This window comes from Molossus molossus, unplaced genomic scaffold (genome assembly GCF_014108415.1).
Source record: "Molossus molossus isolate mMolMol1 unplaced genomic scaffold, mMolMol1.p scaffold_m16_p_10, whole genome shotgun sequence".
In the NCBI taxonomy this organism is placed as follows: domain Eukaryota; kingdom Metazoa; phylum Chordata; class Mammalia; order Chiroptera; family Molossidae; genus Molossus; species Molossus molossus.
Window position 1 is genome coordinate 19385314 of NW_023425345.1, and position 22488 is coordinate 19407801.

At 36.9% G+C, this 22488-nt stretch overlaps 1 protein-coding gene across 7 annotated transcripts in view; it reads right to left on the reverse strand.

Moving 5' to 3' along the window:
- Positions 1–1774: 1774 nt before the first annotated feature.
- The window catches only part of VEZT (vezatin, adherens junctions transmembrane protein), a 64145-nt gene continuing 43431 nt past the window's right edge, over positions 1775–22488 (reverse strand). For 3 of the 7 annotated variants that reach the window (XM_036250985.1, XM_036250983.1, XM_036250982.1), the window contains exons 7-12: positions 19212–19359; positions 14679–15010; positions 11225–11418; positions 7919–8019; positions 6329–6536; positions 1862–2795 (exon numbers count right to left, since the gene is read on the reverse strand). In XM_036250985.1, coding sequence (XP_036106878.1) covers positions 2281–2795; positions 6329–6536; positions 7919–8019; positions 11225–11418; positions 14679–15010; positions 19212–19359 — 1498 coding nt within the window. In that variant the 3' untranslated portion in view covers positions 1862–2280. Of the gene's footprint in view, positions 2796–3976; positions 4065–6328; positions 6537–7918; positions 8020–11224; positions 11419–14678; positions 15011–19211; positions 19360–22488 lie in introns of those variants that run through there. The other 4 variants (XM_036250986.1, XM_036250984.1, XM_036250987.1 and 1 more) reach the window with 4 other exon arrangements.

Sequence of the window (22488 nt, forward strand, 5' to 3'; positions counted from 1 at the left end):
TAAAAATTATTAAATTCTTCCTGTGTAAGGTTACAGATTAAGAGAAGAGTACCAACTTTTTCCTTAATTACTTCTAAATCCAAGGGAAAAAAGGAGTTGGCAAACTAATTTAAAAAGTAAGAAAACTCACCCGGCAGGTATGGCTCAGTGGTTTTGCGTCGACCCATGCACCAAGGAGTCGCTGGTTCGATTCCTGGTCAGGACACATGCCCAGGTTGTGGGCCAAATCCCCAGTGGGGGGCATGCTGGAGGCAGCCAATTGATGTTCTCTCTAATTGATTTTTCTCTCTCTTCCTCTCCCTTCCTCTCTCTCTAAAATCAATAAAGAAAAAAAAGTAAGAAAACGCATGTGGCTCAGTGGTTGGAGAATTGTCCCATACACTGAAAGACTGTGGGTTCGATTCCTGGTCAGGACACATACCTAGGTTTCGGGTTCGATCCCTAGTCACCTACAGGAGGCAGCTGATCAATGTTTCTCTCTCACATTGATATTTCTCTCTCTCTTGCCCTCCCTCTCTCTCTAAAATCAAGGAAGCATATCCTTGGGTGAGGATTAAAAAAAAGTAAACTCTAAATGTTACTACAATTTCTAAGTTGTAAAGTAGGTCCACTCTTAGGAACTGCTCTGCTCCTAAGAGCTTAATTAAGGATCAGTCACAGAACTTTTGACAACTGGCAGAATCACTTATAGTACAAAGGATCGCTACTGTTCATGTAAAGCAAAAGCAAGTTTTTCCTCAGGATAAAAAATAAATTTCCTTAGATTACAGAAAAAAAACAAAAAACCTCTTTGGTATGAAAATTTACTCAGTTGAAGTGCTAAGTTGTATGAGTCTGAATGTGTTTCTTATCTCTAAAGACAATCTAGATTCATCATGTAATTTTCTTTCTAGGGCGGCAGCACAAATTGAGTTATCCCTACATTTCCCCCAAATAACGTCTATAAGCTAAGTCAGTGCATGGAAGATATAGGTTTCAAAAAACTATATACTCCTGACAATATCACTCTTTGAAAATGCAGCCCTGGCCCTGGCCAGGTAGTTCAACTGGTTAGAGCGTTGTCCTGATACTCCAAGGTTGTGTATCTCCTGTCAGGGAACATACGAGTATCAACCACTGAATGCATCAAGTGGAACAACAAATCAATGTTTCTCTCTCTTTCTCCTTTCCTCTCTCCCTCTTTCTCTCTAAAATAAAGTAAAAAAAAAAAAAAAAAAAAGAAAAGAAAAGAAAAGAAAAGAAAGTGAAAATCACAACACAAAACAAAACAGATGAGACTGGACAGTTTGGAAAGCAACCTCTTTTAAGAGGTAGTTTGTAAATGAACTATGGAGGAGACAAGGATGCTTTCCAGGAAGCTGACAGGACGTTTCCAGAATTTTATTCAGGTGGAGAGGGGACAGCTTAAAGCAAGGTGTCAGCAGTATGGTGGCCTACTTATGTTAATGACACCCATTATCTCCAGCCTAATTGATAAAAAGAACTTTCTGTAAAATTGGGGGTGAGGTCTTGGACCACAGAGATCCCACTTTGAAATCAGCTCTATTAGTTGCAACAAAAACAGAAAAAATAAACACACAAAAATTTAAAAGAGTAATTCTTAAAATGGTACAGTGTTTTTTTTTTTTTTTAAATATCATTAGGAAATCCTAAAATTAACTCCTAAATATACATGAACAAGGAAAAGATAAGAAACATGTCATAATTCAAGTACTTTTAAATTAAACTATATTTTAGTTCCAAACCCCAGTACACATCAATTGCATGAGATCTCTTTTTTTATTCAGAACCTGTATCTTTGTTTTAAAGACTTGATATGAACAAAAATAAAATACAAACAACTTGTTATTAACATAATAGCTGCAGTTATTATCTGTGAGAAAACAGTAAAAAGGAGTCATTGTAAATGTTAATGTTCTTGCAACAGAATTATCCCAGTCTTTTTGTGGTAGCAAATTCTGGCAAGAAATGATAAATTCATTTGCTATGAAAAGTACTTAAAGAATTTCCAAAACTGATCAGTTGTGCTGCAAATAAAACAGTACTTTATTCAAAAGAGCCCTTACCTTTCTCTTATTTTCCTAAAAGATCTGCCATATACGAAATTACTATTTTCAGATCGGGTGTTCAAACCAGGTTTCTTCCTGTAAATTCACATCTTAACCTTATATATAGTAAACTTACACTCATTTTCCCTTTCCAGTGGAATATCTAGTCGTAAAGCTAAAAATCACTTTCATAAAAGGAGCAGTTTAAAATCCTTCATTTAAATCTTGGTTCTTACTGTTCTTCTACCTCATTTTTATTTTCTTGTATCAGCTGTTCTTCCTCCTCATCACCAAAAGTCTGTTCCTGCCTAGTGGTGAAGGAGAGAGATCGAGCAGCCACTTCGGCAGCAAGGCCAGCGGTGAAGGTAAAATCCGGTGACAGCTGCAGCCGCGCCAGCCTCTGCCTCATGGAGGGCTGTGACGAGTCCCTGGGAACTGGGTGGACAGCGGTCAGGTCACCAACATCTGCCTGCTCAGAGTCATCTTCACTTTCACATTGGTAACACACTCTTTCTTCAGCTCTTTGCAGGAAGATTTCATTTGTAGAATTGTCTTTATTTTTATCATCTAGAGGGTTTTCACAGAAATACTTGGTCCTACTACATATTTCATCATGAGTTATGGAGGGTTTACTATTTTCTTCTTCAGTATCATTTTTACCAACTTTCCCCATATCTGAATCCATTGATGGCTCTGAATTACTTATGGGTTCCACTGGGTCTACAGAAGACAAGGATTTCAACACAGCTTTAAAGGAAAAAAAAGCAAAAAGAAAGAAAGAAAAATAATAACTAAGGACCCAAAAATGATTTAAACTTTAATTTAATCTCCCAGTAGATTTTTTTCTTATAAAGAATAAATAAAGGCTAAATAAAACTTTCTAGTAAAATCAATATAAATTTATAAACTGGAGAACTGTGTGAGATAAAATGCCTAAGAAATGAAATAAGATTTTGATTAAGATTTTAATACACTTCATGTATTCTCTTATTCAAAATATAAAGCAGTGGTTCTCAAAGTGTGGTCCCCAAACCATCAGCCATCATCCCCCAGGCATATGGTAGAAATGCAAATTCTCAGGCCCCCACCCCAGACCTACTAAAATGGAAAATGGGAGGGAGGACTAGTTTTACAAGTCTTCCAGTTTGTTCTGATACATAATACATTTGAGGGCCACTGCAATAAAGAATAAGCAACATGGCCCTCACTGATATATGTCAGATAAAAAGCCTAAGTAATCCAAATAATAATCATAGTTTCAACATTCATATATAACAGCATGGAAAACAAATGCAACATACAATTCAACTTACTTGCCAACCACCTAACAAGACCCTGAAAGTAAAACTATAACTTCTATACATTTTGTCACAGAAAAATATATAATGAAATAAAATCTGCACTCAGATCAACTACTGTACAAAGCATAATACATAAATATAATATATATATCCATACGGCAGAAGTTGTCCTTTCAAGGAACATGGAGTTTTATTTAGCCCCTCTTGATGTTAGTAGGCAGTGGGTTGCTTGCTAGGCAGTCTCTCCTCCCAGTATGAGGGGTTAGTACAATACAATATATTACGAAGCATGGCAGAAGAAAAAAAAAGTGCATCTTGAAGATCTGGCGTTTATTTAAAAATAATTTTGTAAAATGTGTCCATTTTCAAGAAACGGATCCCTAAGCTGCAGTAACTCCACTAGAGAAGCAGCAACAACAGAAAAAATGGCCACAGCAGGTTCCAGTGTAGAATTTCCCTCTCTAATTCCATTCGGACTTTACCCCTGTAGGCAGAGATGAAAACAACTCTGGAAGATCTACTGAAAAATTTCATGGGAAAAGCATTTTACGGTATCAGCAGCTTTTTACTTAATTTCACAAACAAAATCAGCATTATTGCCTTTTCAAATGTAAACTATCAAAGCACATACCTGAAAAAGAGACACATTTCTCTCAGTGTTCTATATTTGCCCATATTGTCAATAGGATAATTTTAAAGCTACATGAAGAAAATACTAAACAGTAAAAAAGAATACAAGTTTACATATAAAGCTATTTTAAGTCTTCACATGCAGTTTTAATCTATAAATATGCTGGTTTAAGGAATACAATATATGTTAGAAGTTGACTGATATTCCTGATTATTGCTAATTAATTGGTGGTGGGCGGGGGATATAGTCTGTATTTTGGGTCAACTGACAAGTGTGTGAACGCTGTGCTAGAATATAAACCTCCAGGAGTGTAGGTATTTTTGATATATGTGCTAGGGATATACAACAATAAACAGTGTGTTAAGAACTACTTGGTGAATAAATAATTTGCTGAATGAATACTATGGAGGATAATAAAGCTCTTATTTAAGGAGACTGTACTTTAATTCCAGAGACAAAAAAATCAAATGCATAAAAAAATAGTACCTAAAACATTAATACTCTTAATCTCTGATTTATGTAAGCCTAATAATAAACAAGACGGGTGTAGAAACTATTTTTCTGCTGCTGCTAGGATGATCCGAATCTCCTGTGTGTTTGCTGCACAGACGTGCTTTCACTCTCCTACAGGGCCCTTGTGGGGTGAGGGTCTGTGGTGGGAGGAAAGGTTGCAGGGCTGGAGCTCTCGCAGGATTCACAGAGGGGACAGGTGGAGGGGACAGCTTGGAGCAGATACATTTCTCATAAAGGGATCAGCATGAATGTTTTTAATGAATAAAAACAACAAATTTGTAGAACCATAGTCCAATTAGATAAATATAACTAGAGGAAGATGTCTATATTAGAAATAGTGGGAAATATAATTGGATATGATAGACTCATATGATGGAAAGGCTTAAAACCAAGAAAAGGAGTTTAGATTAAATACAAGAAAAAAGGAGGCACCAGTATAGGTTTTTAAGGCAGAGAGCCATTATACATGTGCTGTTTGAGAAAAATCTGGAACTTGCAAGGATAGAAGCTATCTTAGAAGCTTAGACACTACCTCTAAGGATAGCTTAGAAGAAAAAGATACTGTAAATGGAAATCTGCTAAGAGGCCATTATGATACATGAACATAATCTAATGAGGACCTGGGCTATAAACGAGGCCAATGGGAAGAAAGAGGAAGGATAAAATAAAATGAAAAAAACGTACATCTGGACAAGGGAGGAGGAGAATGGCAGGGCTCCTCAGAGAAGAAAAGAGAACCCTGAGGAACTTTCCTGAAGTTAGGTAATCGATATATTTCGAGTGAAAATGAGAAAGGAAAAATAAGGCAATTGGTTTTGAGGCTCTATATACTCTAAAATGGAAGGAAAGTCCCACTCTACCTTCTTAGAAATCCATAGGAATTAATTCTTCATCTAGAAATTAGCTAATTTAATGTGGTCAAGTATGAAGCTTCCCCTCATTCCCTTCCCTACCTCCCAAGAAGTTCAACTAAAGACAGGTGGGAAACATAGAGGAGTTTAAAGCTAATTGGAGGTATTAGTTGTCATCCAACTATCCAACTTTGTCTAAATCCAAATATGGAGACAGTGTGCACAGAAGCACCCCCTCAAATCCCATCTACTAAAGTTCTCATATCCCTGAGTAACCTAAATGATGTAGCTATGTGGCCTAGGTCTTAATTCATTTGTTTCAATAGTGAACACAGTTTTTTGTGTTTCACTGAGGTATTCATAATATCAATATAAAAAGAACAGAGTTTAGAATCTCAAATTCACAAAGTTTGAAAACATTCTAATTTAATTTATTCAACTCATTGCCCATTCCAAAATAAATTTAGTTAAAAAAATCAAATAACTGATGAAACGTGTGCCTTCATATTCCCAGTTTTCATTATATAGCTACTCTTTATTATTTTTTAATATTATTTTAAAAATCCTAACCTGAGGATATTTTCCCATTATTTTTAGATAGAGTGGAAGGGAGGGAAGGAGAGGAAGAGAGAGACACATCAATGTGACAGAGACATATCGATTGGCTGCTTCCCACACGACCCCGATCAGGGCCAGAGATCAAACCTGCAACCAAGATATGTGCCCTTGACCTGGAATCAAACCCGAGACCCTTCGGACTGAGGGCCAATTCTTTAACTGCTGAATCAAACTGGCCAGGGCTATATGTACCTCCTCTTTAATTGATCAAGTTGATTTTGTGTCTAGAAGAAAAAACACTCTACTTACTGATGGATCCCTAAAATTATAGTCATAAGAATTCTGTAACTAAAATAAGATTCACAGTTAAAGAAAAAAAAAATCCCCTACATTGTAATAACTTTTTACTCTGAAGTCAGTGCTTACCGTGATCACTAAATAGAAGTTGCTTCCATTTCTGCCTTTCTGCCTCTGATGCTTTGAATCCCAGCACCGATTTTAATTCCTGGAGTACCCTCTTGGACTCTTCATGCTCACGCTTCTGCCTCTCTCTGTCTTCTTGAGACAAGTAATAAAAATCATCCTTTTTGAAATCACTATCCATATCTAGGTCATCTACATAAGCTTCTAATTCCTGAAAATAAATAAAAGAAAAAATATTTTACTTCAAGCAGATAATTTTCTAGTAGGATTCATTTATTTGTACCTCTCTCTCTCTCTCTCTCTCTCTCTCTCTCTCTCTCTCTCTCTCTCTCCAAGATTTAAAAAGGAGGACTCTTGGCATAGGTCATTAAAGCACAGTTGGGCAAACAAAGCAAACATATAGATAAATAGAAATCTTAAAAAATATTAAGTTGATACTGTAAAGGGTTGTAAATAAGAAAGTTTAATAACTTCAATTGTTATTTTTCTACTCTGATACCATTTTAAAGAGCTAGTCAAGACTACAGTAATTAGCTCTGTCAAAACCAACCAAAATTAGCATGGCTGGTGATGGTGGGGATGGTCAGGTACGTTAGTCCTCTTGTAATATACATTCGTGGTGCTTTCTGAGGTCCCAGGAAGTGTGAACACTATTCCTAGGACTGAGGAACACCTCACCTATGGCTCTCCATATCACTAACGCAGATAGTAGGAGCCCTGCTTACAAAGATTCCCTTGCAGGTACAGTTCAGGCAAATGCCTTGTATCTGGATCAGATCTGACTCAGAAGTGTGTTATAAAAGAAGCAGGCATCTTGAGGAATCCACTCCGGTAAGAATGGTGGCAGAGGTTCTGAAGAGAGTACTGAAGAGCAAGTGGCAATGTCTACACCCAGTGACTTAGCAGTGGTGCTGCCACTGGAACAGTTCTTCTGAGTAATTTTAGCTCTTTAGCCCAGCCTGGTTTAAATCAGATTATGTGGCCCTCTGAAATATTCTATTAGGTATGTAATGTTTTTTAAAAAATTTCTTGTTAAACTAAGTAGGGTTGGTCTCCCTTTGCAATTAAGAATAATGAATAGGCTATATGACCTCGGAAAACTCCTTTTCCTTAGGATGAGCAAAATAAATCTTTGTCAATAACTAATGCAATCATTAAAACATTGCTTTTGAAAGTGAGGTACAACATAAATGCAGTCAAATGCTCAAGGTAAGTGATTAAGATTTTTGCATATGTATACATACTGGTAACTACCACTCTGATCATGATAAAAACATTTCCAGCATCACAGAAGGTACCTTTGCTAAGGTGCTAATTTTTAATGTGTTTAATCACTTCTAAGTGTCTAAGAAATGGACAATTAGATATGAATAACAAGAAAATCTACTGGTAGATTCGATGGGTTAAAATTCAAGGCACTAAGAACTAATGATCTGATATAAATTCAATATATTATATTATGATTTTGAAGCCCATTAGAAACATAAATTCAGCACTTATTCAACAATTAACCACATCACTTACAGATAGCAGTAGGTAAGTTAGTACATAAAACTCTTCTTTAAGGGGAACAAACACAATTTTCACCCTTACCTGCTCCTCAGGGATTGGATCTTGATCTGCAATGTGGAGAGTAGGCTGCATCACAGGTACCACAGTACAGCGTGGGCTTTCACAAGCTATTTCAGGTTTGCCTTCGAAAGAAACAGGCCACACAGAAATGAGTGAATATCTAATTAACAACCAAGATATAGAACGGTTCCATCATGTCAAAACATTTCCTTATGCTGCCTCCTTATACCATAGTCCTCCCTCTATATCCATCTCCCAGTAACCATTGATATATTTTCTGTTTCTATTAAAATTTATTATTTTAAGAATTTCATACAAGTAGAATCATATGGTATGTGGTGATTTAAGTTTGGCTTCTTTTGATTAGCATAGTGCATTAGAGATTCCTCTATCTTTTTGATGTATCAATTCATTTCTTTTTTGTTGTGGAGTAGTATTCCATTATATGGATATATGTAACAATTTATGTATTGACCAGTGGAAGGGCACAAGCTTCTTTTAGTTTTTAGTGATTATGAATAAAGTCACTGTAAACATTTGTATATAGGTTTTTGTGTGAACATTAAGTTTTTACATCTCTAGGAATAATATTACTAAATCATTTGATATGTGTATGCTTAATAGTGAAAAAAATTTGACGAGGAAAGGATATTTATACACCTCAAAGTATTTTTTCACAAAATACTTATAATGAAAGAGAAGAAAGCTCAAGAAAACTAAAAACCATGTCTGATCTGGATCTGGACATTAGAAAATAATATTAAATCAGTTAGTGAACTTAGAATGGGGGTCTGTGGATTATATAGCAATATTGTGTCCATGTGAAGTTACTGATTTTGATGGTACACTATGGTATAGTAGGGGAATGTCCATGTTAAAAAAAAATGCAAATAGAAGTATTTATAGGTAATGAGGTTTCATGTCTGCATCTTATTCTCAAATGGTTAAGAATATCAACAAAGAAATGTACATACAGATAGATACACAGATAAGGCAGATGTGGTAGAAAGTTAAAAACTGGGGAATCTGAAGGGTACCATGAACTATTCTTGCAATATTCCTGTAATTTGTATTGTTTTGTTAATCCTCACCCAAGGATATTTTTCCATTGATTTTTAGAGAGTTGGGAGGGAGGGAGGGAGGGAAAAAGTGAGAAACATCCATGTGAAAGAGACACATTGATTGGTTGCCTCCCCATGACCCCAACTGGGGCCATGGATCATGAACCTGCAACCCAGGTACATGCCCTTGACCTGGAATTGAACCTGACACCCTTCGGTCCACAGGCTGACACTCTAACCACTGAACGAAATCAGCCAGGGCTATTCCTGTAATTTTGAAATAACAAAAGATACAGCTAACAAAAGCACCTGTATCTTAAAAAATTCAAACAAACATTTTTTTAAAACCCTCACCCGAGGATATGTTTTTTTTAAAAAACTGATTTTAGGGAGAGGGGAAGGGGGAAACATTGACATGAGAGAGAAACATCAATCAGTTGCCTCCTGTACACACCCCAACTGGGGATCAAACCCACAACCTAGGTATTGAAAATCAAACTCGAAACCTTTTGGTGTATGGGACAATGCTCCAACCAACTAAGTCACCAAACCAGGGCTGAAACGAACATTTTATTTAATGTTGCCACTATAAGCATTTTAGTTAGAAAGGTTATGAATTAATTTCATTTTAATTCATATCACTATCATGCATAAGCAAAAACCACATATATAGAGCATCATTAAGAAATTGCTAATCACTTGCCCAGTGATTTGGAGATGGTTTTAACAACCATGTTGAAGTGAGTGACTAAGATTCAGCGTCTCAGAGCATGCTAAGGAGGGGTAAGTGGGATGCATCTTTTAACACCCAGTGGTGTTTCTATTTATAGAAAATGTACTCAAAAGCTCAGACTTGGGTCATTTCAAAAAGTTTAAATGAATAAATAAATGAATAAATACTCTACCTATTAAAAATCCTTGGAAAAATTACCCTTTGGGGGGGGAAATTGTTCACTATTTACATTTGAGATATAAAGAAAATCTATTGGTAATATATCAGTAATTAGCATGTTAACATCTCCTTTTTTCAAAGGAAATACTTTTACTATCTAAAGACTTATTCAGTGTGTTTAAGACATTAAAGTATTACAGATTTAGCTATAAACAAAACAATGACTAATAGAATAAGAAAGCGTTAATCATCTTTGGCAGAGATATAATTTCTGTACATAAATCTGATTAACATCATCATAAAGGTCCAAAGGATACGCATGGTTTATAGTACAAGGTTAAAAATTAATATGCCACCCTGGCTGGTATGACTTGGTGAGCTGGGCATTGTTCCATGCACTGAAAGGTTGCTGGTTTGATTCCTGGTCAGGGTACATGCCTGGGTTTTGGGCTTGAGCCCCTGTAGGGGGGTTTTGGGAGGCAGCTGATTGATGATTTGTTCTCACATTGATGTTTTTCTCTCTCTCTCCCTCTCCCTTCCTTTATAAAAATCAATTGAAAATCTAAAATAATAATAATAATAACAACATGCCAAACATTTACAGTGAAATTAGTAAAACAAGAGTATAAAATCTGGGTCAAATGAAAGCAGGTTTGTGGAGAATTACAAGACTGTCTTTTTACCTAGCAGTACAAGGCACTCCAGTGTTACTATTAAGTAATGGCACTTAATACATTTTAGACCCCTAATAACAAATATGCAGTGCCACCTATTATAGCAGTTGTATATGATTTCTGAATAACTAAAGGATTTTATCTTAAAAGCAAAACTCAATTTCTGGTTTGTGAATATCAAACTCATTATCACCCTAATTGGAAAAGAGATTCTGGAACTTCTAATAATGAATAATACTATTAAAATCTATCCCTTCATTTTTAGTTTGTTTAAAAACAAGGTATGTGATTCAGGGAACTTTCAAATCATATTGTTTTTCTTATTCATAAGAGCCAAGACTTTATATTCAGTGTCAATTTGTACATATAAGTTCAACTTAAATTTTTTTTTAAAAAATTAATTTTATACAGGAAGGAGAGAGAGAAAGAAACATCAATTGGTTGCCTCCCACATGTGCCCCAACCAGGGGGTCAAACCTGAAACCTGGGTTAAGTGCCTTAACCAGGAATCAAACCTACCACCTTTTGATGTACAGGAAGACATGCCAACCAACTGAGCCACATCAGCCAGAGCCATATAAATTCAATTTTTTCTTTAGTAGACTAAGTTTTGTCAAGTCAGTTTCATCATGAAGACAAGAAGTACACCTAATAAAATCCTACTGCAGTGGAATATGCAAAAGAAATCTTTCATAGGTACCTTTTTTATCTGTATTTCTTCGTAGCAGTTTGTCCACTTGAGAAATGGCCTCTTCCCAGCAATTATTGCTCGCTTGAACATGGGGCTGAATCAATTTTAATTTCTGTTCCAAGATTTGATAAGCTTCTGACACTAGTTCTTGTGTTTCTTTAGTACAAACAAGCTTTTCAAGTTCATCTTCAAAAATTATTACCCTGAGTAATAAAGAAAAACAGTTTCACCATGGAGATTTCTAAAATATGAAATGGAAAATTTACAATTTTCAAGGCTTATCTAAGAAATAAGCTTAGAAGATGAAAAAAGTTCTGGAGCTGGAAGGTGGTGATGGTGGTACAACAATGTGAATGTACTTTACGCCTCTGAACTGTACACTTAAAAACGGTTAAATGGTAAATTGTATGTTAGGTGTATTTTATCATACTTCTTTAAAAAGCTTACAAATAATATCATATATTTATTCAACAAATATTGCTTGCATATATACTAGATATGAGCTTGAAAGGAAAAGTTAAACCCATCTTCTACTTATAAGAAACTTATAACTGAATCAGAGAAATTATATATATAAAATACAATATCACAAAAAGTTATAAGTAACATTTTATTTCCATTACAGATTAGGAAATAGGTCCAGAGAGTTGAAGAAACTTGCCCAGAGCATACAGGTGGTAAACTGTAAAGCTGGGTTGAATCCAGGCACAAAGTTTAACAGCACAGAGAGAGAAAAAGATAAGTGTTGTAAGAATTCAGAGGAGGGGAAGTTGCCACCAGCAACAGGTACAGATAGGGAATAGCTAAGGAGGAGGCAGTTTTGTCGCAGTGTTGAAGGATGGATAAAATGTACAATAAATGAGAAAGGTCATTCTAGATGGAACATGGGAAAAGGCAATTTATACGGTTTGGCTGGATTGAAGGAAAAGAAGCAAGAAATAAAGACAGAAAAGCAGACTGTAATTAGGCTATGGCAAACCTTTTCTACAGAATGTTTTATACAGATTTCAGTCTAAGCTGTTATACTCTGAAACCAGTTAAGATTTTTGTTTCAGTGAGAAAGCAAGTATGTGCCTCAGAAACAATCTAGCAGTGAGCACTCTGGAAGAAGGAAGAACAGTTAAAGAGTCAATGACTTTGTATAGGAAAGTGAGAGAGGGAACAGCAAAGGGGACGATAGCAAAGGAATGAAAAACTAACAATTTTTAGATAACACTTAAGAAAATTTTGTGGCCCTGGCTGGTTTGGCTCAGTGGTTGGAGCATCGGCCTGCGGTACAGAGAGACCCGGGTTCGGTTCCCGCTAAGGGCACGTACTTCGGTTGCAGTTTGTCCCCGGCCCTGGTTGGTCTGCGGGTGGCAGCCACTCTATGTGTCCCTTCACATCGATGTTTCTCTCTCTCTCTCTCTCTTCCTCTCTCTCCCTCCCGCTCTATCTGAACAAAAAATGGAAAAATGTCCTCGGGTGAGGATAAAAAAATAAAAAAAAAAAAGAAAATTTTGTGTAGAAGTGCTATAGAGCAAATCAGATATGACAATTAATGATGGTATACTCTCTGGTTAAAATATTTTGAAAAGTGATGTTTAGTAGCATGTATAGAATATTTCTTTTTTTAATCCTCACCAGAGGACATTTTTCCATCTTTTGTACAGATAGAGTGGGAGGGAGGGAGAGGAAGAGAGAGAGAGAGAGAAACATCGACGTGAAAGGGACACATCGAGTGGCTGCCACCCGCAGGACCAACCAGGGCCGGGGACAAACTGCAACCGAAGTACGTGCCCTTAGTGCGAACCGAACCCGGGTCTCTCCGGACCGCAGGCCGACGTTCTAACCGCTGAGCCAAACTGGCCAGGGCTAGAATATTTCATTTTTAAACAGGAAATGCCAGAATCCACAATTCCCATCAAAGGTAAAAGCCCCTTTTGTTCATTTTCATGTCTATCCAGCATAGCACTCTTCCTTCCCTGAGCCATTTTCTCTCATTATAATGTATTTTGTTATACCCTGTATATTTCTGATTCTATTGCCAAAAAGTAATTCTTTAGAGACTCTGGCTTTGCCTGATAAACCTTCCCACTGAAATCTGGTTTTCCTCTAATGATGATCCAACCTTTGCCACCGACTCACCTTGAGAGTGCCTTACCTTTCATCTTCCCTGTGGCAGACAGGGCAGAGTCGGGTTAGCATTCACCTGCTTTCTTAGAATAGTAGCTACAGATCACTGGAACATCCCTGCCCCATAGTTTCTTAATTTTTTCCCTATGCCCTAACCTTTACACCAGCCTTATTTACCTAAAGCCAGACCTTAAACTGATGAGTAAAAACTTATCTTCTCAAAATGTTTTTATGACCTTAACTTCCTGTCTTTGTAAACTAGCATTTTTATTTTAATGAGACTTCAAGCCCTTTTGACTCATTTTTTTAATTTTGCAAAACTGATTGCTTCCCTCTCCCTTCCACACTTGCCTGGTATCCAGGGTCAAGTACATAAACTACAATCATATCAATTCATTAAATTCCTATGACCTTCCTGCCCTGGACGGTTTGGCTCAGCGGTTGGAGTGTCGGCCTGCGGACCAGAGTCCCAGGTTCGGTTCCCTCTAAGGGCACATACCAAAAAAAATAAAAAAAATTAAAAAAAATTCCTATGACCCTCCCGATTACTGACGCAGCACGAACCCAACCATTCATCTGATCCAGTCCTACACTACAAGTCTCTGTTACAGAAAATTTCACTGGAACGATTGCACCCTACCTTTTACCAAGGCAGAGTACCAGCAATACCATGCAAAGCAGATCAACAAATATGGACCCTACATTTTACTTTACATATACAACCAAAGGAGCTAAAAAAATCCTTTGCTACAGAAAAATGTCCAAATCTGCTGAATTTATTTAGAAATATAGCAATATTTTATTCTTCAACTATATAAAACAATGCTTCTTATAATTTATTTTTCCAGTGCTGGTAAATAGTTCTCTTAAATTGTAGGTTCCAGTTTGAGATCCCTACTTAAAGAGTTAAAACAAGCTCGTTCTTCGTAAGCTTCTCCATTGTAGCTCTCAAATGGAATGAACAAATCTGCTTTTGTCCTCTAGGTTTTCTGTTAAAATCAGGAAAAGTAAAAACTGTAAATGGCCCTGGCCGGTTTGGCTCAGCGGTTGGAGCGTTGGCCTATGGACCAAAGAGTCCTGGGTTCGGTTCCCACTAGGGGCACGTACCAAAAAAAACCCCCAAACAAACAAACAAACTAAAAACCTGTAAATGACCACCCGCCTTCCCCCAAATTATAGTACTCACAAATCATGTTTCTCTGCTATATTTGTAGCTATAAACCACCCTTCATGCTGCATGTCTGCATTTTGCTTCTTTCTAGCTAGGACACAAGCCAACAACCACAATGGCCCAAGAATAAAGTATGCTAATCATGAGGACATTTCCTTATACAGCTTCTACACTTACTCATTCAGTAATGCTTTCAGATGGAGCTGCAAGCTGCGTACTGCTGTGTGAACATTATTCAGTTCTCTTGACTTCTGTTGAGTTTTGGAAAAACGCTGGGGTACGGGTTGGTGCTGAGTTTCAAAGTACCGATAAAACTCATAGCTGCGCTTAAGCTCTTCCAAGCAGGCAGAATGAGCATGAGGTAGACCCTGAGTCACATCAGATAAAATACGATGAGGCAAAAGTGCTGGAGTAAGTAAGGGCCCAGGAGGAGCATTAGCTGTAGAAAGTAACAGGGCTAACCGTCTGAAGAACTCTGAACTCTGTGCCACCCAGAGTTGAAACAAAACCTAAAAAAAAAAAAGAAGAACTAGATCAACAAAAACTATTGGCCAACATTAAAAACAAACTACAAATTTAACTTCTGGTTTAAATTTTCCACTTTATCCTAAGTAATGGATATAGCTGAGCTTGAATAAACTCTAAGATTAGCCAAGAATTTTATATCAAATTATGTAGTCATGGCACATGGGAACTTCTGATACCAGTATAGCATGAAATACCAGTATATAATTTAGTATAGTTATAACCTAGAAGGGAAGTGTTGATGGAATGAGACACATTTATTAGAAGTAAATGTTGATGAATTATTTAAAAATTTTACACAAAGGAGCCTAGCCAGTGTGGCTCAGTGGATTGAGCGTCACCCTATGGACTGAGGGGTCCCGGTTCGATTTCCCACTTGGGGCACATGCCTGGGTTGCAGGCTCGATCCCCAGTCAGGGGTGTGCAGGAGGCAGCTGACTGATGTGTCTTTGTCACATCAATGTTCTCTGTGTCTCTCTCACATAGATGTTTCTCTCTCTCCCTCCTTTCCTCTCTAAAAAATCAATTAAAAAATTAAAAAATTTTACACAAAGGAAAAATGAAGACAGTAGGAATGATTGACCTATGTAAGTCCAAAGAAATTGAGTTATTGATGGATCCAGAGTTTGGGGTTCAAAATTATACCTAACTTTAAGCAGAAAGGGTGTCTCTAGATATAGTCCTGGTTCTAGAGGAGGACAATCTCTCCAAAACAAACAAACATGAGGAAATAATACAGTATGAACAAGAATTAACATACAACAAAAAGGACTGAATCAATTTAGATTCTAATTTTTCACAACCAGTAAACATTATTTAGACTGTTTATTATGAACATTAAAATTATGCAAATAATAAATTAAGAAAATGTAATAATGTAAATCTATTTTACTATTAATTTTTTTTTTTAATAAGCAAGGTGAAATTTCCAAATTACTAAAGACATACTTATCTAGGAATCCCTGAATATGAACAAGCTTACCTCGTAAGTCTTATTTAACCATTAAATTTTAGGACTACAGTGATTTTCTTTATTCCTTTAAGCAAGTATTTTTTTTCCCTTTATTGATTTTTAGAGAGTGAGGGAGAGGGAGAGATAGATAGAAACATCAATGAGAGAGAACATGGATTGGCTGCCTCCTGCATGCCCCCCTGTGGATTTGGCCCACAACTTGGGCATGTGTCCTGACTGGGAATTGAACCGGTGACCTCAGTGCATGGGTCGATGCTCAACCACTGAGCCACACAGGCTGGGCTAAGCAAGTATGTTTTGAGCACCTATAATGTACCAGGCACTGTTCTATGTGCTGATAATATAGCTTTGGAAAAAAGTTAAAAAAAAAAAAATCCCTGCCCTAATGGAGGGGGACAATAGACAATGACAAGGAAAAGAGTTTCCTGGCTGACGAGCTGTGGGCAAAAATACAGCAGAGAAGGGGAACAGCGACTGTGTACAGTACATTTATATATGCTAACTGTTTCACAGTTTACCAGGGGTGGGGAACCTTTTTCCTGCCAAGGGCCATTTAGATAGTTATAACATCATTTTGTAGGCTATACAAAATTATCAACTTAAAAATTAGCCTGGTATATTTGGTCAGGCTAATTTGGTGAGGCGTGTGATGTTAGCTGGTATTGATTCTGAGCGTCTTATATGGCCCGAGGGCCAGACATTTCCCACCCCTGGTTTAAGCAGACATTTCTCCAAGTTTTTATAAAATCTTCCAAAGCAAACTATAGCTGCCTACACAATGGTTCACTATGTGGATTTACAATAAGTCATGCAACCATTCCTTTAATGCCGTACATTTAGGTTGTGTTCATTTGTTGCTATTGTAAACAAAACTAATATGCAACCTGGTACATAAAGCTGTATTATATTTGGAATCATCTCTGTAAGAAAGATTTGCAGCCCCTGCTGGTTTGGTTTCACGGTTAGAGTGTTGGCCCTCGGACCAAAGAGTCGCAGGTTCAATAAATGGAAAAGTGTCCTCTGGTGAGGATTAAAAAAAAAAAAAGAAGATTTGCAGAAGTGGAATTACTGATTCAAAGCATATATAATTTTTAAGGCTCTTTGTATGTCAAATTGCATTCTGAAATGAATAACTTTAGGGAGCTAAAAAACAAGAAAACTGCCTGGCTGCTGTGGCTCAGTGGATGAGCATCCACTGATGCATCAAGAGGTTGCCAGTTCGATTCCCAGTCAGGATACATGCCCAGGTTCTGGACCAAATCCCCAGTGAGGGGCATGCAGGAGGCAGCCAACTGATGTTCTCTCTCACCGATGTTTCTCTCTCTCTCCCTCCCTCCCTCCCTCTCCCTTCCTCTCTCTCTAAAATCAATAAAGACAAAAACAAACAAAAAAACCAAACTATTGAAGCAGCTTAGGTAAAAAAGATGATGGCAGTCAGGACTAGGATGTTGGGAAAGAACACGGAAAAAATATATTTTGAAGGGAGAACTGACACTGAAATCTGCTGACAGACTGGATGTGAGGAGTAAAAGGAGGGATGAGATGGATGGTGCCAGGTTTCTAGCTTAGTAGGTTATGTAGTGCCATTTATTGAGATGGTTTAGAATGTGAGTGTAAGAATAAGTCAAGGCAAATTTCAAGTAAGAGGAAAGAAAAACAAATGGAATTAGAACATTTATATGGACATGAAAATGTAAAGATGTAGAAGTTTATACTACCTCAAAACAAAATGGAAATAGATAAATATGCTGTCAACTACACTTGCACTGATTTTCATGGCATCAAGGGAGGTTTTAAAGACTAGAAACAAATATCTAAGTGGAGTTTGCTAAATATTGAAAAGGAATTGAAAGACATTTGGACTGACCTCTTAAAAAATTACTGGAATCTTATTGCATAGTGTTTTTGTAAAATGCTCTTACTTATGTTTTTTCACATTATATTTTTCTACCACAGATTCCAAAACAGCTCATTAAATGAATGTACCATAAATCATTACCAATCTCATGTTTCTAATTTTTTTTTAATTTTTTTATCCTCACCCGAGGACATTTTTTCCATTTTTTGTTCAGGTAGAGTGGGAGGGAGAGAGAGGAACAGAGAGAGAGAGAGAGAGAAACATCGATGTGAAAGGAACACATTGAGTGGCTGCCACCCGCACAACCGACCAGGGCCGGGGACAAACTGCAACCGACGTACGTGCCCTTAGCGGGAACCGAACCTGGGTCTCTCTGGACCACAGGCCGACGCTTTAACCGCTGAGCCAAACTGGCCAGGGCTCTAAATTTTTAATGTTTCCAAAATTTGCTGCTGTAGTAGTATTATGAGCATACTTTGAGTATATCTTCAATTACTTCCTGAGATGAATCTTTAAGTTTAAAATTGCTGGAGTAAAGGGTTCACACCTTTGTAAATGATGGTATTCACTACTAAAGTGAAGCAGTTTATGCTTTCACAACTAGTGTTTGAGGTCTCTCTGAATCTTCACTGATAATAATATTATCAATTTTCAATATCCTTGGCAAAATGTTCACTTATGTTTATTTGTATCTTTCATTACTAATAAGAGAAAGTTTTATCATATTTATTGGCTATTTCTCATTCTTCTTTTGTGAACTGGCAGTTCACACACCTGACCTATCTTCTGTACAAAGGTTTTATATACCCTAGTGCTCTTTATATAGAAAGAATTCAAGCCCTTTGTTATAAATCACTGCATTTTTTTCTGAGACTATTTACATTTAAAGTATGCAGAATGTGAAGTTTAGAAGTTTAATTCTTATGTAGTCAAATATGTCCTTTCATGTGGCTTTAATAGATGAAAAAAATTCTTGTTCTAAACAAAGATTCTGGAGATTTTCCAAGGAAGATGTAGATCTTCTAAGTTCTTTACCCATGTTTGTTGAAACAAATGGCTAGTAAATAAAATCACTCATATTGGTCTCTTATTGAAGTAAACTCACTTATCTCTAAATGATAATTTAAAAAATGCTTACATTAAGAATTTTAAGTATTTTGATATCAAACTATAAGGATCTTCTTATCCAATCTTTATGATGCTCTCTACAAACATCAGTAAAGCTATTACAGTAATGGTATTCAGCAAACAATAAAAGAGAACAGGTGCATTATTTGTGTTCAAAAAGCACAGGCACAATCCAAGAGCATCTGTCTTTTCCTCAGCCCTTCCTTCCCTTCCACCAATGGATTACCTTCAAAGCAGGCAGGCTGAAGCCATCTGTAAGATTATGGGCTTCCTCTTCTGAAATCTGCTCTTCACTAAGTCCAAGGCCCAGCTCCTTAAAAGGTACCACACAGATGTAGTTGGTTACATTGTCACTCTCAGAGTTCAGGGGGTAGGTTAAATTAGGTTAAGGCAATCAACAAAGCCTTTTCATTAAAACATAAAGGGTACATAAGACTGCCCCAAATTACCTTTTCTATTCTGAATATTGACTAGATGAGATTTACATCATTTTAAAAGAAACTGATCTTAAAATCTAATATATTAATTAACATACCTCAGATATCTTAACAGGATCCTTGTGAATAAAATATTTTTATATCTAAAGTGTTAAAAATTCAGTTCTTCACACATTCTAAAGGGCTAATTTAGTTATTTTGACACTTTTTGAAACTGTATTGTGCACTTTATTGTATCATGTCTCAGGCATTCACTACCCCACAGTAAATGCTTCACTTACCTCCAAGTCTGCACACTGGAGGACACCACTAGCCGACCACTATCTGAAAATACATAGACTGCTGATGTGAGTGACACTAGGCCTGTTCAGCTAGATGGTTTCACCCAAGCTAATGTTCTGTTTTGCTTTCCTCTTCCTCATGAGCTTCTATCAATATTACTATGTGTTTTACCTCCCTTTTTAACTGTTTTATTTTTTTCTAAAGAAGAATTGTAGCCATACAATTCTTGATACTGGACTATTCTTAAATTTCTAGTATATTTTTATTTGGCCATATTATAATTTTTGATATAGTGCCAGACTGAATATATAAATATTCTATTTAAATATTTTGTATCTCCATTTGTGAAACTGCTCTATTTTTTTTTTTTGCCTATAGTTTTTATTCTTTGTAATACATCATGTTTTGGTACTGAGATTATGTAACACCATCATAAATAAAATGATGTATGGGAGGTCTCTAACCTTTTCTATGGTCTGAAAGAGGTTTAAAAACAAAAACAAAAAAACTATGAAACTATCTGGACCTGGTAGTTAATTTTTTAAAATTCATTTAGTTTTCAAATAATATATATTCACAGTATGGGATACAGTTAAAACTGCTTCCTATCCCTATCCCTTAGTCACCTAGTTTCCCTACCCAAAGGCAAAGGTAATCCCTGTTACCAGTATGTATATAAGCAAATCCAAATATAAATGTGTATGTGGGAATATGTATGTATATGTACACATGCACACACATTTATCCCCTTATACACATATATACACAATCCCTTCTACACACAAATGGAAGGGTAGTATAAACATTGCTCTCTGTCCTTTGCTTTTTTTTCATTTAACAATATAATTTGGAGGTCATTCTACAGTAGTACAAGAGGAACTTTATTACTTTATATAGCTGCATATTTCCCATTGTTTACATATAACCAGGTATCTTCTTTTTTTAAAGGGAGTAGTTTCTTTTTATCATATCTAATCTCTTCAGTTTTTGAATTCTTTCTAGGTTAGCTTTGGAGATTTGTATTTTGATAAGAAATTATTCATTTTAACCTACATTTTCAAAGTTGCAGCCATAAAGTTGCATATACTATCCCCTTAACGTTATTTTAATTTCTCTCATATGTATTGTTATAGGTCCATTTTCTTTAGTAATCTTGTATATTTCCACTTTTTACTTTTTTTTTTTGATAGAAAGGGAGGAAGAGACAGAGAGAAACATCGACGTGAAAGGGACACATTGAGTGGCTGCCACCCGCACGACCCAACCAGGGCTGGGGACAAACTGCAACCGAGGTATATGCCCTTAGCAGGAACCAAACCGGGTCTCTCTGGACCGCAGGCCGAGGCTCCAACCACTGAGCCAAACCGGCCAGGGCTCCACTTTTTACTTTGATCAGGCTTGTAAGAGTTTATGTACCTTATTAGTCTTTTCAAAGAAATAGTTGATGGACTCTATTTAATTTTAATTCCTTAAGGTTTCTTCTGTGGAGAATGTGTTCGGGCCTCTGCCTATTTCATCTCATTCTAATCCCAACTTATTGTGCTCCAGTCATGGTGGTCTTCTTTTTATACTCCAACCATGCTAAATTTACTCCTGCCGCAAGATCTTTATACTTGCTGGTGGTCCATCTAACTGGAACATGATCTTTCTCCTCATTCAATCTCAGTTTAAATGTCAGCTCCACAGAAAGGCCTACCCCTTACCGTCTAATCAAAAGCAGCAACCGACCAATCACTCTATATCCTACTCCACTGAGTTTTTTTTTTTTTATAGCACATATCTGAAAATCTTATCTGTTTACTTTTAAAAAATATTTTTATTGATATTTTAGAGAGAGGAAGGGAGAGGGAGAGAGAGACAGGAACACTGATGTGAGAACAGAACATCAATTGGCTGCCTCCTATATGGCCCCTAAGAGATTGAACCTGCAACCTGGGCATGTGCCCTGACTGGGAATTGAACTGGCAACTTTTCAGTGCATGGGATGATTCCCAACCAACTAAGCCACACTCACCAGAGCCTGTTTACTTGTTATTCATCATCTCATCTACTAGAAAGCAAGTTGCATGAGAACAAGGCTCTTGTCTGTCTTGTTTATTGCTCAGTCCCCAGTGTCTAGACAAATGACAGGCACAGAGAACTCATATTATTTGAGAGCTTTGCCCCTTCTTTTATTTTCACTTTATTTTCTTTTATTGATTTTAGAGGGGAAGGGAGAAGGAGAGACAGAAACATTGATGAGAAAAAACACTGACTGGCCACCTCCTGCATACCCCCCATGGGGGATTGGGCCCACAACCTGGGCATGTGCCCTAACTGGGAATCGAACTGGCAACCTCTTGGTGCATGGGCCGACGCTCAACTACTGAGCCGCACCGGCTGGGCAGGCTACCCTTCCTTCTCCCCTACCCTTCACTAACCTATAGGCTTCTTGAGGCAGGAACTATGTTTATGTTTACCACTGTTATGAGGAACTATCGTATTTGTGAGCACTTAGCTCATACTCAATAAATATTCACGAAATGAACTACTTGCAGTTCACATCCACACTGTCATATTTCAATTTCCTTCTGCTTGGAAATTTTTGCTTCCTTCTGCTTGGAATGCAGACTCTTACTATTCTCAGACCAAAACTCCTACTAGTTCCCTGAGGGTCAACTCAGGTGTCACTTCACTAAAAGTCTTCTCTGACCTCACAGGCCAATTACATTGTCCTGCTATGTTGGAAGGTACACTGGGCACTGACACTATATTATGAATTTCAGCTTACCTATTGAATGCACT